This window comes from Ctenocephalides felis, unplaced genomic scaffold, assembly GCF_003426905.1.
Source record: "Ctenocephalides felis isolate EL2017-DRISC unplaced genomic scaffold, ASM342690v1 CF-g0.4_SCAFFOLD_00845, whole genome shotgun sequence".
Taxonomy (NCBI): Eukaryota; Metazoa; Arthropoda; class Insecta; order Siphonaptera; family Pulicidae; genus Ctenocephalides; species Ctenocephalides felis.
Genome location: NW_020536999.1, coordinates 29,810,221 through 29,829,659, shown reverse-complemented (window position 1 = coordinate 29,829,659; position 19,439 = coordinate 29,810,221). Strand labels below are relative to the sequence as shown.

Here is a 19,439-nt window from a genome sequence, read left to right as displayed (position 1 = left end):
TCTACGAAATTTTAAAAATTGCCTAGTTTATCTATTCTACTTTTATAATTGAGACAACAGCTTGAGCAATAGTTAAATTGTGTGTTTTTCCACTCATTTGTGCGATACAGGTACATTCACAACTATATGATTCATAAAATCCGATTCACACGCATTACAACATCTTTTAAATGTTTAAGATCATTATGAAATGAAATATTGATTAATTCATAAAGAATAGACAATCTTAAGCAACAATTGAACGCGTATGGTTTATTATCGCACAAACAATTAATTTCAGTTTTTTTCAGTTCTCATTAAATAAGCCGCATCCTCAAGAAGATAATGGCGCAGTTACTAAGCTTGATTGATGGTAGGCAGTTAAAATCTCTTTATGAAGAAAAATATATAAAAAATATGATTAATGTATTTTTATTGGTTTTACAGTTAATTTTTTTAATTTGGTAATAGTGACAAATCTACAATTAAAAAAGGTGATAGATGTAATGAGTTAAACAGAGAATACTTTATTGTGCATAAATATTTATAAAAAAATATTATGTTAATTCTGAGTTACAATAATTATTATCAAAGCAATTAATATAAAAACATTATTTTTTATCTCAGCAGAATAATGTAATATGTTCACTATATAGGTGCATATTATATATATACTCAAATATAGGAGTAAAAGTAGAGCAAAGTTTGGTAATTGTAGTAGCGATAACTCAATCAGACTAATCAGACTATAATATTGAAAAAAATTAACTTTAATTAAATTGCAATACATGTTAGGAATTTATCTGTTTATAATAAAATATTAGATTCTACAAGAAGCATTCTTCGAATCGATAAAAAACTCTCGTTTTTTCTGTACATCGGCAGCTTTATCCGTGTATAATATTTTGGAATAAAAAATATTAAAAACTATTTATTAATTAATATAAGGTTATTTAAAAAACGTAATCAAAATTTTGAATTTCACTTAATATTTAATATAGCACATTCTACTCCCTATACATTCTACTCTAGATCCCACTAGATTTTATAGTTTCTACTAAAAGACAGATTCTTGTTGAAATGCAAAATGATAATGAGATCAATTTTGTTGGAATAAAACACTATAAATAAACAATTAATTGATTACTGTTATGTAATTATGAAAAAGTAATCAAACTCTTGGATTTAATGTAATAAGTAATATATACTACGTTCTACTGCATTGCTACATATTATTTTTTTATCTCGAGGCGGATTTTTGTTTTAATGCAAAATGTTTTCTATGATCATGACATTAATTCAGATACTAAATGCTCGTGGGTATAAACGAGTGATGCAGACAAGAAAGATTGAACTTTCACCAACTTTGGTATTTATTGGATATTATGCAACAGTTCGTTAATTGCGGAAATTCGACTGTTTATCATATGAGATGTTAAGAAGAATGTTTTGGTTGCGCAAAACTAAATTTTATTATAGTAGTTTATTGGATTTTGAATGGCATTATATGTAATGAATGGAATTAGTTATATTCGGTTTAGAAAAGTTATATAATTTAAATACCATTAATAAAAATAAATTATCTACTTTTATTTTAAATAATATTATTATTAGTTATGCATCACTTATATTATTTTATATTATTTTTATTATTTTCTTTAATGTTCCATTTATTATATTTTTTTCTCGCAAATTAAAAATAAATTGTTAATATAAAAATATTAATTATACGTTTTAAAACCTATATCACATAGGTAAAAATTAAGTTATTTACTACGCCATGTTAAAGAAAAATTAAACAATTTAAAAAAGTTAGAGATTTTTTTATTGATGTCGTATAAAGCACATGCATCTACCATACATGTGCTTTATATCATTGAGATTATAAAATGAAATTGGCGTTTTTCCTAAAAATAATGATTGCTTTATTTTTTAACATTTTTTTTTTATTTTTCAGTTTATTTATCTATATCATAATTTACTTTAACTTATCAAAAATACTTTAACTTTAAACTTATTTATTGAAATTGATATATTTTTACATAGTTTTTCCTTCCTACTTTTGACCTTCATAGAGTCCTTCAATAATTTTTCACAGATTCTCTGAATTTCTTGAGTTATTCAGAACTGCCACACATTGCAACTAAATATAATAATTTTACTAACATTTAGCAATAATTTTGAAAAATTTAAAATAATTTCAAACTAATTTCTAGCAAAACAGTTTGTTTTAACTGGTCTTCCTGATAATTGTTTTAAAGAATATCAAATCGGGGCACGTTTTGTTTAATAAATAAAAAAGCCCGTGTCATTAGCCGGCCTGTGAATTCAGTCTTGAGAAATCCCCCCCACGTGAAATGTAAAAGGTAAAATTAAAACGAAACTTTATCGTGAACTATCCAATCTGCCACTTTGCTTGTGTACCTTGTGAGACAAACTCGTTAAAAGTTAAATAACATAATAAAAAAATAATACATCAACTTCCTCAGTTCTTACTCAAGTTTTCTAATATCTATATTCTTCGATGTTTTGCTCGATTTATTTTTTCCCATTTTGATGTATCCTTTCCTCAAAGTGAAAAACTTTTATCTGTGCTCGGTTTAGGTAATGTGTTATTTTACTAAGTACATTCAATAAATTTGTGCTAATAAGTGGTGTAGAAAAATACGTTAAGGAAAATGAGGATTATATACATTATCAGTTTTGTTTTTCTCGGTTTCTTTGTTTACGAGAGTTTTGGCAGCGCAATCGCAGATAAAGGTGAGATGTATTATATGGATACAATGTATACAAGGTGAAACTATAGAAATAGAATTATTATAGAAAATGTAATATGAATTGTGCTTGTTTTTAGCGTTTACTTTTCTCGTTTAATTATACATTTATTTTAATTTTTTTCATTAGATTCATTAATGAATCAATTTTTATGTCGGCAAATATAGAATTAAATTGATAACTATATTTAATAAAATTTCCATCCTTCATGAAGTTCTCAAGCATTGTCTTAGGCAGATGATTTAATATTATATGTGGTGTATCATCCGCCTAAGACAATGTTTACCTAATTTAATTTTATTACCAATAAAGATTTTATGGCCATATATAATTAAAATTAATTATTTATATTAACCCTAATGATAAGGCACGCTCGTATTCCCACATTTAGCACCATTTATTAAAATAGTGCAAAAACAGTTTAGTGTGTAATATTTTCAAAGGTATTTTTGCACTTTTAATACTACTGATATATATATATATATATATATATATATATACATATATATATATATATAAAATATTATAAATTTTCCTTTAAATTTAACGTGCATATAAACAAAACACATTCAATTATTGTCCACATGTAATAAAAATTAAAGGTCATTGACAAAACAATAACACAAAATTGTGTAACACTTTTTGTTACATTCACCATTATTCATCGCGAGGGTTAAACTTTGTAAGAAAAAAGTTATCTTGACTAAATTAATTAAGATGGATTTACTATCACTTTTTTTAAACTGAACAATATTATTTATCTAATGACGTTAAACTGTATAAGTTCTTAAATGTAATAATTGATATTTTGATGATAATATTGATATGCAACAAACGGTATAAATTATTATGCTTTCAATGATAAGTAGAAAAATATGCATCTCATTTAATTTTTTCAATTCGAAGAAAAAATAATAAGGAAAGCATGAGATGCAGGATCTATAATTTTACTGAGAATTACATTAGAATTGCTCATTCAAAATTGTACAACTCCAAATTGAGAAAACTTTTAAATACATCCTATAAAAAACTTATTAATTATGTACAAAGGTAGTTAATTTGTATAAAACTTCTGATAATACACCATTAAACTTGAAAGGCTTGAAATTGAAATTTATGCTTCCTTATCTTACTGCTTCAAATAACGATTGATTTGTTGAATCAATCGATAGTAAATCCAATTATAAGTGCTACATTCTAATAAAATCCCTTTAGACAATTTTTAAGATTTTTAATATTTAAGATTTTTCAATTAATTGTAATTTAAATCTTATTGAATGATCGGAGCGAAGAAGTCATCATTTCACGAATAAGTCATCATATCACTTTTTCGATCACTCAATTATAAATATATTAAATTTACTATACTGATTTTTGGTTACTCGTGCTTTAAGACTCTACTCCTTTTATCATTGAACTTAATGAAAATCAAAAATTAATGCATTAAATAAAATTGGTGGTACTATACTTCTCAAGATCACTTAAATTACTGAATCAAATCTTAAGAGCTCTTTTCCAGTTTACCAAACCTGTTTAAAAAGTTATTGTTGTATAATGAAAATTATTATCATTGTCCTTAGTTTACTATTAGATGAATCCTTTATACTAATTTGTAAAAATCTTTTCTTATGCTGTACTTGCTAAAATCACGACCCGACGTCTTATGTTGTGTTATGTGTTATGTGTATTAATTTTTTTTAAATACTTTATATTATTTTCATTGAAGATATCTTTTGAATTTTCCTAATTATTGATTACAATTTGGCAGAATTTCCGCTCTCTTCGAGACCCTGAGATAATTTATAGAAAGCCGTTGTTTGGTATGTTCTACTGTTGCGTACGGTTACACGATTTTGCTTTTACTGCTTTATGTGCGCATTGTTGCAAATGGGCATAACTTTAATTAGAGCATTAAATGCATCACATTAATTATGAAATTTTGCACCTGATCGATCTATTCAAATCCATCTTAGATATACACACCTATTAGTCAACGCATTACTTCAGTACTTAAATGTAATAGTCTATAAAATCATGCAGTTATCAAATTTATTATTATGTCGATTTTGATTAACATTCAATGTTCTAGAGTCATTGGTATATTTTTTAAGGTAAGACAAAATAGTTATTTTTGCATCAATCTCCTAATGAAAATATCGAACTTCCATTTACCATCCACATAACGCATATGAAGAAATGTATAATTCTGTAGGTTATTAAATTAATAGAGCATTAAACGGATTATATTGATTATGAAACTTTGCAGCTTGATTTGTTCGTAAAGCGATCATCGGTGTATTGGAATATCTTAAGATATTTAAACCAACAGTTTTAGACAACTATTGGATAAATCATTACTTTAGTACTATAACTAAAGTAATATCAAACAATTATTAACTTCCCGTAGGGTAAGTTATTATAATTATTATATCGATTTTGAATTACATCGAGACCTTTAGAGTTATTGGTGAACTTTGTATAACAGTAGCTAATATATTAGTTTATAGGCCAAATTATTAAAAACAACTACACTTATTTTTATAAATTGACAATTAAATCAAATTATAATTTATCAAGTTTTCATCCAACATATCTCTTATTAAAAAATACGAAAAAATGTATAACTCTATGTACACCACATTAATTATAATTTGAATCTATCTAATTATGATATTTAATACAATTCGTTTTACATATTATATTTATTACGTTAACCCCAAATTCTTTAGATTTATTAATATACGAGTATTTTCTATTAGAATTATACATATTATATTATTACACTAATATTTACATCAGTGTTCAAATTAAGATGTGAATCAAATCTTTTTTTAATGAGTTTCAACCACGAATTCAAAAATATTTGTCCATCTTGGTCATAAGGCAAATACTGTATATTCTAAATTGAATATACTTAGTATGTTATCAAATTAGATGAGCAAATGACTAATACCCTAATAATTTTAATAACATTTAATATTTATTACTTCCTAAAGCAATTAGCCTTAACAAATACGTAACGATGATACGATACCCAGCAAATGATGCAAAATCAACCGTAGACCCATTTTGCGTTTTGTAAGAGAAATTTAATTATTTCGCAGGCGCTCTTGCAAAAGAGCCTTTTTACCCACGCAACTTTTTTATATCTCCCAACTTTTTGCTAACGATCGTCTACGAAAAAAGAATGCCCATTAGACAATATTGGTTACAGTAATAACATAATCCATCGATATATTGGCAATTCAAGTTTTGTAATTTAATACGAAATAAATTATAATGTAAGCAAAAGTTGCACACTTAACAGAATTTACGATGCGGTTTTGTTTAATGATTGATTATGTGTCGCATGTAATTACATTTAATGATATAATATTATATGACCGGGTTTTGAAGAAGTTTTGATTGACAGATGTATTTGAATTACAGATGTTAATATGAAAGAAACACTAATTAAATGAGATGAGATGAAACGTTCCAAATTTACGTTCAATATTTATATGCAATTTACTAGAAAATGTACGTAAATGATTTACTTGATATTGTAATTGTCAAATTTCATTATAAATAATAATATGATTATTGTAAATAAAAATAATTTAGCAAAAATAATTACTAAGACATTTTTTTATATATTTAATTACTCTTTGGAATCTTGACTTTATGCATGTATTTCTTTTAGTATAAAAGAAATTTAACGAAAATATATTATTAATTTATAAAGATCTATAATAGGCGTGTTCGTATACATAAATCCACTTTGAGTCAGATTACACAGAGATATAAAGTTATAGCTTTGGCGTATACCATATTTATTTGCATAGTTGTAAGTGAAAATTTATATTATCTTCTGATGTAATGATTTTAACCACATTTCCTTATTCCACAAAACATAAACAAATAAATGCAGATATATATATATATATATATATATATATAAATATTGCAGATGCAAAGAAATGCAGATTTATTATATATAAATCTGTGCATGTGTAAACAGTTATTCAACAATAAATTGAAACTATTATTTTAAATAGTAACGCTGTACCTGACTGTCTATAAAGTATTAGACGATTGTACAATGTTGTAAATATAAAATAATTTTTTTCAAAAATATTCCAATTGATTTTATTTATTCAACAAGGAAAAATGCTGCAATATAATTCATGATTATTCAATAGTTTTCATTAGAAGGCTTAATCATCTTGAAGCATTGCTTAAACCAGACATATATCGGAGCCTTAAGTATAATTATTACTAAACTACTCTTCTAGTAGAAAAGTAGTAGTAGAAGACTTCTACTACTATTTAATATGTACATAAGACATAAAATTGTTTGACAATGATCTGTTGTATGTAAAATGTATCAGTAATACTGGAAGAAAGCTGCCCGACAACTTAAACGCTACCTTGCAATAAAATAACCAGTTTCGTTTTCAATGTTCGATATTACGTATACTCTCAAACATAGAATTATATTTTTTAATACTATGATAAAAATGTTATTAAAACACATGTAGGCCTAATACGCTTACTTGATAAGATTATTTGATTGATATGTGCTAGGGTTTATACAAAAACCGACATTTCAGAAAACCGGTTTTCGAATTTTAATTTTACTAAAAAACCGGTTTTAACCGGTTTTCGAATTTTATATAGAAAATAAATTTTTGCTCAAATATTCTGTAATTTATCCGCACATTTAGGGTAATTTAGAGCAGTATTTGACTGGATTTATTTATTGTTCAATTATACAGATAGTAAACAAAATTATTTTAATTTTAATTAGTAGAACTAAAAAATAATAGTTTATCTTGACTAAATAACTTTGAAAATAATTATTCGTTATTTATGCATCATTTTTACATATAAGAATGAATATTTTTATGACAGTGAAATGAAAGTTTTCAAATAAATATAAACAATATATTTTTAAATAAAAAAAATATTAAGTTAAAAAAAATAAAAAAATTAGATACATTTTGATACATACTTGTTAATATCAATTTTAATTTTAAAAGCAATTAAGCTAAACTCGGTTATCGTCTGTTCCGAGCAATTTTAATTAATTAATTTTAAACATTCTAATTGTATTTTTGTTTAATAAAATATGATTTCAAAAAACTAAGAACGTCTATCGAATTGCTAAGCCGTGTCCTCTGTTTACTCACAAAATTTCCTGAAATAGAAAATACTTTCATACTTGCGACCGAATTAAACTTAATTGTTAAGCCTGATATAATAATTCTAAGTTTTTTGTTCTTTAATTTGTGGCTTCTAAGGTTTAAAACTCGTTTTTTTTAAGTTTGAGTAGAGGAAGTTACTTCTTCGAGAAGAAGTCACACTGATTTAAATTAAAATATACTCTAGTATGAAAAATCTAAATTAATATATACAAAACCTTTCTGTGGACCATTGCAAACTGATAAGATATCAAATGCTATTGAACCGATATGATTTCAAGAATCAAAACGCTCTCATCTATCTTTTATATTTGGCTATATTTGTCGTTTTCCATTTATACAGTGAAAACCGACTTTTTTCACTAAAAAACCGGTTTTCGAATTCCATAATTTTTGCCAAAAAACCGGTTTTTAAAACCGGTTTTTGAAAACCGACAAACCCTAATATGTGCTCTATTTTTGAAATATAGTGATCATCAATTAAGATTTTACCACGCTTGTGAAATTAGTTTGTAACTGCAGGCAGAAATCGGCACATGTGCAAAAATTTGTTTATTCATAGTTTTTTCCAATACTTGACCAAATCGGTTACTAGTTACATTTTTTGCATATGGATATTTTATGTATCTAATGACTATGTATAACATTATTGTGGCTACTAAGCCGATCTACAATCGACCTGCTCCATTTATTAATCGTGTCGAATTAAATAAATTTATAATTATTCCATAGAACAAAATATGGAATTATCGACCTATTCATAAAATGCCTATATTTCAAAGCCTGCAAATTAATTAAAATCGAAAACAATGCAGCGCACTGATATATAAACGGGTAAAGCCATGACATTTTTAATATCCCATGAAATATTCTATATTTAATGAAACGAGAGCGTTTGTCATAGGCTTTATAGTCTAAATAATTTATAAAATGTGGAGTTTTAATTAAAATTTAAAAATAGTGAATTTGATAAAACTGACTTTGGTATAACATTTGCTACTAATAAACAATGCTCTATTAAATATATTATAATAAGCCATTGCTGCCATTATTAGGTTGAATATTAAATTAAGAATTACGATTAATAATTCAATATAATACAAAATTTTTAATTATAACATAATTGAATATGTTTTATATATCGTTAATTTAATATAGTAACAATTTTTATGAAAAATATGTATTATGAATTTATTCATTCAAGCATGAGCAAATAGTCTCATATAATATTATAAAATGGTTTTTAATGCTAACCACAATTACATGTTGATAAGTCAAATATTTTATTAGTATTTCTTAGTTCTAATATTGTACCTAAATTAGTACAAAATGTTCAATCTCTGTTTTTTCTTAAACAAGAAAGTAAGAATGAAATATGTCAGCCTCAAAATCAATGAATATTAAGCAAATGTTCCTTAAAAAATTGTTATACTTCTCGTTTTCCAACATTTGAGAACCATTCTCAGTATTTCTAGTATGATCAATATCAGTATTAAATATGCTGAATATTAGTCATAATAATGATTAGAAAAAAGAGAGTTCGATATATATTTATAAATAAAACCGCTTATGCAATAATGCGTAATTTAAAAATCAAAGAAAAAGTAATAGACGATGAACGATTTGTTACGCCTCCAGATCCCGAAAACATATGTGTTACGTTATTATATTATATTATGAAATAGTTTATAAATTCAAATATAAACGCGTGTGTGTATTCATTTATATTTATAGATCAATTGGAAATTTCTTATTTTGCATACGGTGACATAAAATATTAACGGAAGTATGATATAAAAGAAAGCCAAATAAAATATCTTGCGGAGCGAGTTTTAGCAAAGCATTTGCATATCCGACTCTACATAACAGATTGGAATTTAAAATTGAAATTTCTGGTGAAAATAATACGTAACATACTTGACATTTAATAGATCACGAATTAGATATATATATATATATATATATATATACATATATATAGGGGTTCTTGAGCGCACTGCCTTGTGTGGATCAAGTTAGCAACCTCATGCAGTAGTGATATAAATTTTTACTTGAAAATATAGACCAAAAATTTGTTTCCAATTGAAAGTAGCCCATTTTGGGCACTGCGGTGTGTAATGGCAATGGGAAGTCTCTCACACTATCCTTCTAAATCCTTTTCTTTCATACATTTTAGAATTCAAACTTTCAATTAAACTTTACAACTATACCTTATGATAGGAATCAGTTGTTATAAAAACATGTTCACCATGTACTTTTTTCCATCAAACGAAGAGAATTAACGATATCCCTCACAAATATGCAAAATAAAATGTTTTATTCATAATTATCACAAGTCATATATTAATTCAAATCGTTATGAATATGTGTCTTTCTCTCGTTTTTGCAGTCGCAAACATTTATATTATGAAATAGCGTGATTCAATTAGGTCAAAGTAAATACTCTCATTAGAATATATTATTATTATATGAGATGTTTTTGCTCGAACCGACATGAAAGGCAAGGACAGATTTTTTTTATTTGCATAATGTGGATCGTGGAATAAAAGTGATTGTTTTGGATTTTAGTAGATTTATAGAAACGCATTGAAGAGTTAGTCTTTGTTTTAAAAAACTAGAGTTATCGTAGTGATCATTTTTGAGCAAAGGTTGAACTAGATTTCGGTACCACTAGTATAATTTTTGTTTTAAAAAATCTAGAGCATTAGTAATGAAAAATTTTGAGTAAAATATGAATAAGATTTGGTTACCAATGTGTACAATTTATATATCACCTAATAGACAAAATAATTACATCTTGTCTTGAGTAGGAAAGGCGTAATTTTACTAGATTAAAATAAATCTTTAGTGCATTTTATTGTGTGTATAAATCTGAATACTATGTTTTCTAACTTTATTATTAAATATACGTTATACAGATTTTGAACAAATACCTATTCCCAAAAATGCCGCAGCATCGCCTCGCAGGGTCAAGACAATCACTCGAAGAAGATTAGTAACACCAATGAGTACTTCACCAACTCCTTACAACTTAGAAATGGTATCCTCTACCACATCATCAAAACAAATAAATAGCAATTCTAGAGTATCTAGCACAACTCACAAATCGGTAAAATTAGCGTCCAAACCAGAGAAAGCCAGTACTGCTACCAATCTTCAACCTAAGAATAATCTAAAAGCCGGTAATGCTAGAGTTTCGAAGGCCATACAAAATGAGGTTCCAAAAATAACATCGACATCAACCCCACGAATTATAGAATTAATTTGACGCCAACAACTCAGAGAAGCAAAGCCACGGCTCCTGCCTCTGTACAAGTCAAAAGTATGAACTCGGCAGCCGTAAAGAATGGAAACGCCACGAGCAAGGTAATTGCATTATGGTCTTTGAAAGTTTTGCGGTGCTAATTCTGTTACACTGCATCACAGAGATGAAATTAGAAAAATAATATATGGTTGTTTTAATTTCGTTATGTTTATCTCAACAAGGTTTTCTTATGTTGTAGCTAAGGTAATAGAGCGCTTAATTATAACGCTGTATTTTTTATTATTAAATTATCTTGCTGAAGAGTAATTTTATAATTTTACCTTTTCGTAGCTCTGGTATTATTTTTCTCATTTCTCTATGTATATTATAAAAATATGAGTGTATGAGATTTACGTATGTAGTCATATATCTATATTATATCATGAACGTAATGGCTGCAAATATGCTCAAGAAGTTCCAATGTCTAACAAAAAAAAGTTATGTAAATATGAGAGTTTTCTAAAAAATTTTTTGCGTTTTGAAATTCTATTATTCCTTTATCTTTGACCACCATACAAAAATGTATTTGCAGTCAATTTGTTATTTTGTTCTAGCAGCCAAAAGATTTACGTAATGTCCAATGGATAGTTGTAAATAGATGAGATAAATAAAACAGTTTTTCAATAAGACTATTACTTTTTAATAGGTGGAAGCAACTACTGTCAAAATTACTCCAACATCAGTTAGACCACCTACAAGACGTGACACATTCACATGCCCACCATCCAACAATTGGCAACTCTTCGCATTGTTCTGCGGACGAGATGCAGACTGTTACCACATGGGAAATAGTTGGCTTTGCTGCCGTGGAAGATGCCTTCAGGGCAAAGAAAAACAGCGAGCCGAAATAAAACATGAACGTACGTGTAGAAAATCTCACGATTGTATTACCGTTATGAAAAAGATTTGATATGAGAAGTGTATGTGGATTTAACTGTGATATTCAAATATTTTATAAAAAAATATTATTCGAAGATTTTTAGTAAAACTTATTTATATATACAACATCGTCAAAATGTAAGCAGGATTGAATCAAACATAATCAAAATTTGCTCTAAAATTACTTTTCCCACTTTGTAGTCAAATCATATCTTTTTGTACAAAAATCGTTTATCCAATAATATTACTTCTTTAAGCATCAATAATTCAGCATATAATTTTTGCAAGTATCAAAGTTTCTTGGTATTCATATTAATAATAATTTAAAGTGGTCTGATCATATCTTTATCTCACTATCACCAACTTTATCTAGAACATGTTGCGCACCCTGAAACCCAAACTTGGTTTAAATTGCTTACTTTCAGTTATTATAGCAACTTTTATTCTCACGTTTCATACGGCATCCAATTCTTGGTTTTTTATCCGAACTAATTAAAATATTTAAGCTTCAGAAAAGAGCTATTCGAATTTTTTCCTTGCCCAGTAAAGCTTCCTGCAGACCCATATTAAAAAACACAATATTCTAACTGTCCATGCATTTTTCTGCTGGTAACATTAGCTATCATCAAAAACAATTCGAAACTTTTTGATATGGCTTCGTCCTTCTCAAACTACAACACTAGACACAAACTTATTCAGGCGCGCACATATAAATTAGCCAGCTCTTTCAATACGATGACAGTCTAGGTATTCAGCTTATGAATAAACTTCCACTCAAACATCCGAAACTTAGACAGCAAAAAATTTCATGGTCCCTAGTTAAACTTTTTAAAGAATTAGCTTTTATGACATTACTGAATTTTCTCAATTTGATTTCAATAACTATTTTCTTGCATAATCCTTATCCTTTATCTATGTAGTCTAACCATTTGATCGCCTGTACAACCATTTTTTTTTTAAATTTTTTTTATTGCTATTTTATTAATTTAACATTTTTACGGTTTTAAATGAGTATAACTTTCAACCTTGTGCAAGAATTTTGAGCTTGACTGGTGGTCAAATAGACTTCAATATGATGAACTTGATGATGAACATTGTATTTAATGTTCGAATGCTTTTTTTCAGCTCTTTTTTTCAGAAGCGAAATTCGTGCAGCTGCTATGATTATTATAAAATTACTATCCTTTTAATATTAACTATAAATAAGCTTAACAAAAGACTGAAATAATATCTATTATTATTGATTACGGCTTATGAATAAATAAATAAATAAATAAAAAGTCACATACAATTTTAGTTGTCTATAAGATTTGATTAGCAAAGTTAATTTTTAACCGCAACTATGTATTAATAAGAATTGCGTTATATCTCAGTAAACACTTATTTATATATTATTTCTTCACCTACTTTCAAATTTTTAGCGCTCCTTGGCCTGATAGAACGCCGTTGTCCGACCGTTCCACTCGCTGAGCTCTGGTTTCCTGTGCGAACGTGCACTAAGGACCGCGATTGCTTTCCCGCCCAGGTGTGTTGCCCAGATGGTGCCAAAAGCTATTGCCGTAACCCGAGACATGAATTCGAAAATTTACCTGGACCCGCTGGAAATATCGTTAGACGTTAGTATAAAAAAATTTACTTGTGATACAAATGTGATATATTGATTTGAGGTCATATTTTTGTGAAGTCAATTTGAAATTATAGAACTGCATTGGTATCTTGATTCCTTAGTCTAATCACTGAAATATAATAATGAAGTCAAATCATGTGATAATAATATAAATAAAATATCATTCTAAGCTACTATAAAAACATTTATTAAATATATATTTAACGATATAATCTTATACTATTACTGTTAAAATAGTTCTATGCACTATTAACCCTCCGTCGGTCGGAGTGGTCTTGCCAGACTTTTTTCGACTTCAATTTAAAAAAAAATAATTCTAGTAATCCTATCGACTTGAAATTTCTTGACTTTTCCTAAAATTTCATTAGCTGTCGATCAATGAAAAAGTCAGGACAAAATATTGTCCGTAATAGAAGGATAATTATAAGGATATTAAATTTTTTATACTTCGAACGGTCGGAGTGGTCTGTCTAGACCAACTATACATTTTGTATGAAATATACACTTTTTGATATATGTAAACCAGTATTTGACTTTTTTCTGGTATTTTCTATTCTGCGTTTTATATATTCTTTGCTATGTGTTATAACATGAATGTTAGTATTTTCACGACAAGAGTTCCTTGAAAACCTACCAAACTTATTGGTCATCGCAAACATTGAAAATCAAAAATTTTTTTACCCGTACTGCGTTCGCAATTTTTTTTGGCAAACCTGTAGTGAAATTATATTTTCAACTTGAATTTGACAGCTCATTTCAAAGGCGAAGCACCTCATTTCGATTTCATTTGAATTTCACATTCATTTCGAAGGCGCCGAAAAAGGATAAATATTGTTTTTCATTGATATAAAACAGAAAAATTAACAAAAAAGCAACGATTTAATTTAAATATTATATTATATGTATATAATATTTAATATAAATATTATATTATATTATATATTTATATATAATATAATATATAATATTTCTATTATAAGCAAGTTCAACACATGCAAAAGATGGTAAGAAAAAGAAAAAATCAAAACTATAAATATTTACTACTAATAATCGTTAATATATAAGATAACAAAAACTCATTTATCCCATAGAAATGCATGTAAAATGAATAGTGGTCCAGCCAGACCACTCCGACCGTTCGAAGGTGAATAAATATCCGACCGACGGAGGGTTAAATAAATTAAAATATAAAAAATGGTATAAAATGTAGGAAATCTATGATACAGCCATAAATAACATCCTAAATATTTGCATATAGTTTCTATAAAAATAACTTAATATTTTTTTCTGATAGGATGGTTAAAAATTAGAGCTGTATGTGTTCTTTAATTACGAATTATATATATAATTATATATAATTATAAAAAAATTATATAAAAAAAAATTAACAAAAAACTTTAAAAAATTAAGAGTGGTCAACTTTTACCACTTAGTGGCATCAAAAATAGATTCCGATTCTCTATTTTTAAACTATATTAGATTAATTTTAGGTACATAGAGAAAAAATATTTTATCTCCAACATTGAATTGAATTTAATTTTTCTAATATAACATTGTCTACTTCTACTATTATAATTCCTTTACTTTTATCATATTTGTAAAATAAATTCTAGCTTTAAGAGCAGCTGCATCTTACCTTCAATGTACCCCACCACCTCCTCCAGTCATAGATTTCAACCCAACACCATGCAATTCAACGGCAGACTGTTTTCCAAATCTTTGTTGCCAAGAGAGAGGCAAAAAACATTGTAGACCGCCACAGAAAAATATCATTTCTTTGCTAGCTAGTATGACACAGGTATGTATTTGATAAATTGCACATCTCTATAATCACTATTGTATTTATTGTCAAGTAAGGAATGTAAGTGATAGCGAGCATTCAGTAGATTGGTTAACAATATTGTTGCGCAAATGCTTGAGTGAGTGTCCCATTTGTAAGCGGTACGTTGAATCAGATTTTAACCTGGTGTAAGGCGTTGCTCCGGGTCACTGTGATCTATAATACCAGTTATATTTGGGACAGTAAATAAATTATATATATATATATATATATATATATATATATATATATACAGTATTATTATTTTAAAAAAGATTTTTTTATATATTCGTAATCAAAATTATTATCATCATATTCAAGTAAACCAGTTGTAACGAAACTACAAACTTCATGAATAGAAATATTCTATTCACACATATTCCGTACTTTTGTGTCGGATCACAGTTGAGTCGCATAAATTACTTACAGTGAATTTTCGCGCAGCAATTTTGCTGAATGATAATCCGCTATTCATGCGAATGTAGGTTTTCGCTCTCATTTGTGGCATACCAGGGCTATATATAATAGAACCGAAAAGCAAATAGAAAATTTCCATTAATGAATCAACTGTGATTAACTTTATTATGCCAGAAGTTTGATCAAATATAGAAACAGTTTTGAACGTGTTAATTTATAATTTATTGAATGTATAATATCCACAAAAATGCACCAAATTATACTGATGAATGGCGGTGTAGTTATACTCTTTATTAGATATACCCATTTTATTTGTTTTTTGAAATCTAAAAAACAATATATGACAAATATATTGATGCATTTTGCAATATTTCAGAGATTTGGAAGCGGAATTTGGAAAATGATACAAGTGTCTTCAAGTCCTCAACTAAACAATTTATAGATGCTTAGTAAAATGTAGTTGTTATTATAATAATTATGTACTGTAAATATAATAATTTTAGTTGATTATTGAAATGTAATGTATGATAATTTATAATGTACAAATTTTTGTTAATACAAACTGTTGAGTTATTATCGTTTTAATTATGTTAATTGCCCAATTACATCGATTGTACATTAAAATGATTTTCATAACTTATCTATTTTAATTTCTACAAATCTTTACTTATTTTTACAATTTCAATATTGTAACTTTTTATAGTCAATGTATTTAAATATTAACATTTGATGTAACTTTATATTGCATATAATGCTTTTAATATTTGGCTTTTCTTATATAAAGTAGTAAATTCATTGTGCAAGCAGTATTCGAGTAACGAGCATCAAATATGTTACTTTGCCTTGTATGATGTGGATTTACAAACTCAAGGATTAAACTTCCCCGTATGAAGTTTTCATATTAACTCTTTAATTACGTCAAGAAATGGGTTTGAAATAATGCTAATGCTGGATTTGCTTATACTCAAAATGTATACGTATGTAATTATAAACTTGAATGGATGAACAGCAAATAACTGATATATATATATATATATATATATATATATATATATATATATATATATTAGATTGCCAAATATCTCCCTTCCGCTTTTTTGCTCTTGGTTTATAATACAAAATGGCGGAAGGGAGATATTTGACAACCTATTATATATATATATATATATATATATATATATTCATCATTTTCAACCTTATTCTCACTCACAAATTTGCAACTTCCCATTTGAAAATACATAAGCCTACTTCCTAATTGACAATATACATATTCTTAAATTGAACGTCTCTTTTAATATACACGAAACTATACACACCTGTAACTAAATTATAATCAATTATAATTCTTAGTGAACGTATATGTTAATTTTTGGATACTTATTAACTAATTAGTTTAGATGTATTCTTTAATGATTCCTAAAGAAGGGGACATCTCATACTTCTGATACTTGATGTAGTTATATATGAAAAATTAAATAAAACATCTCTTTCAAGTGGGCTTTTAAGTTCAGAATAATAAAATCACAAATAATATATATACAAAAAACTAGAACAATATTTATTCATTGGGTTGATACATAAAGCAGCCTATTCGTTATAGAATTAACAAATGTAACAATTTTCATGAAATTTGCAATAAAACACATAACGCAAAATATAAAAAATAAAAGGCAAGAAGTGCTCAATATAACAGCAATGCTTAAATCATAATTCAGTGGTTTCCAATCTTTTTTGTCCCTCCCCTTCCAGCTTTAATAAAAAACATTGTTGCGCCCCTCTTAATTTTTGCAACAATTTAATTTTATAAATACTCAACTGATATTATCAGATTACAAATTAATATGCAATTATGTAACAATATGCATAAAAACTAATTATTTTTTGTTAATGTTTCAACATCATTTCAAAAATTTTGGGTTATTTTTGAAAATAGTATTCTGGAAACAGATCTAGGCGCCCTTTAGAAGACCCTGGAAGGTTGGACACCGCTGCCATAATTTTTAAATGCAAATTGTCAAGTATTATATATAATTAATAGAGGGTGAATGTATAGGGTTTTTACTGTATAGACTGCAACTTTATAGAACATACCAAATAACAGAAAGCAAATCGAATAAATATCTGTTTCTGACTGCATTTGCTAACTCCATCTGTATATCATGCTATGCTCAGTAGAAGAGAAATTCATCACTATTGGTTTGGAGATTTATAAATAAAACGTTATACTTTGAAACCGAATCTAATTAAATGTAATAAGAAAAGATGTCTTCTTGATGAAACCTGAATAGTCTTATTAGTTGCTCTATTATCTATTCGCTTAAAAAATTATGCAATAATTAAATAAAAATCAATTTCAATATAAGCAATTCAATAGACTCATACTTAATTTTATTTATAATTTATTTGAACAGCGATCAGAACTTATGGGTTCTATGAGCTGTTGTCATTAATATCTTACAAACTACGTTTGTTTTTATTATAGATGGCAACCCAAACAGCTGTCTCATCTCTATATCCTGAATTTTTATTATTACAATTACTGTAATAGTGATGCATTTAATTGGTGCAGCAATGCCGTATTAGGGCTGTTTTCACTTGGAAACATATTGCTATCTATATTTCCAAGTGAAAATCGTTGTCACTGCTGCCTGACAACAGCCTGCTCGATGTGAGTATCGAACCCGAATTAAAGATTGCACGATCCAAACCTACAGGTTGCCGCAGTTAGGGATGATTCCATAGGATGTTAATATTGCTACTCAATAGAATATTATTATTGCTCCAACTAAAAATTCCCATTTGAATATTTTTTCTTTATGCTTATAAATATAAATACAGTGAGCATATGGTGTAGATGTAGTATAAAGTTATTCGCTGGCATGCTTGAATAACCCTTTTGTATAAAAGACTATCCCTCATTTTGGACACTCCTATATAACGACGGCTACAATCGCGTCAAGAACAAGATTTATAACGATGTGTGCATTATTCGATTTAGTAGGGAGGTTGATATCTTTGAAATAAATATAATTTTTATTTGGCAATATGAAGATTACAAAAAAATACTAGGTATATTTAGAGTTAACTTGCCTATATCATAGCATATAATACAAATTTATATCGATATCTACGCTTTTGGCAATTAAAAATGATAATAGTAGTATAAAGAAAAATTAATATGTTAGTGTACAGCAGTTAAAAATATAAATAATTTTAAATATTTATATCGATAGCTTATCCACAAGAAAAGCGCATAAAAGAATTACTGAATATATTTTAAAATTATTTTCACTTAAAAATATATTTTATTTTTAATTATTATTATTATCTATTATTATTATTACTTTTACTATTTTTATGTTGTTATCTTTATTTATTCTTATATAGTTTTTGTTTTGTACATCTTAGCATAGCAGCTCATATGATGTAATTACTGTTCTGATTGCTGTATCATAA

General features: G+C 27.0%; 1 protein-coding gene across 1 annotated transcript; it reads left to right on the top strand.

Annotated features, from left to right (window-relative positions):
- Window positions 1–9,514: 9,514 nt before the first annotated feature.
- LOC113381807 lies at window positions 9,515–16,425 on the top strand. Its single transcript, XM_026620486.1, has 5 exons — window positions 9,515–9,518; window positions 10,856–11,154; window positions 11,888–12,101; window positions 15,361–15,545; window positions 16,360–16,425. Exons 1-5 carry the CDS (start codon window positions 9,515–9,517, stop codon window positions 16,423–16,425), a joined length of 768 nt encoding a protein of 255 aa, XP_026476271.1.
- The last annotated feature ends 3,014 nt before the right edge of the window (window positions 16,426–19,439 follow it).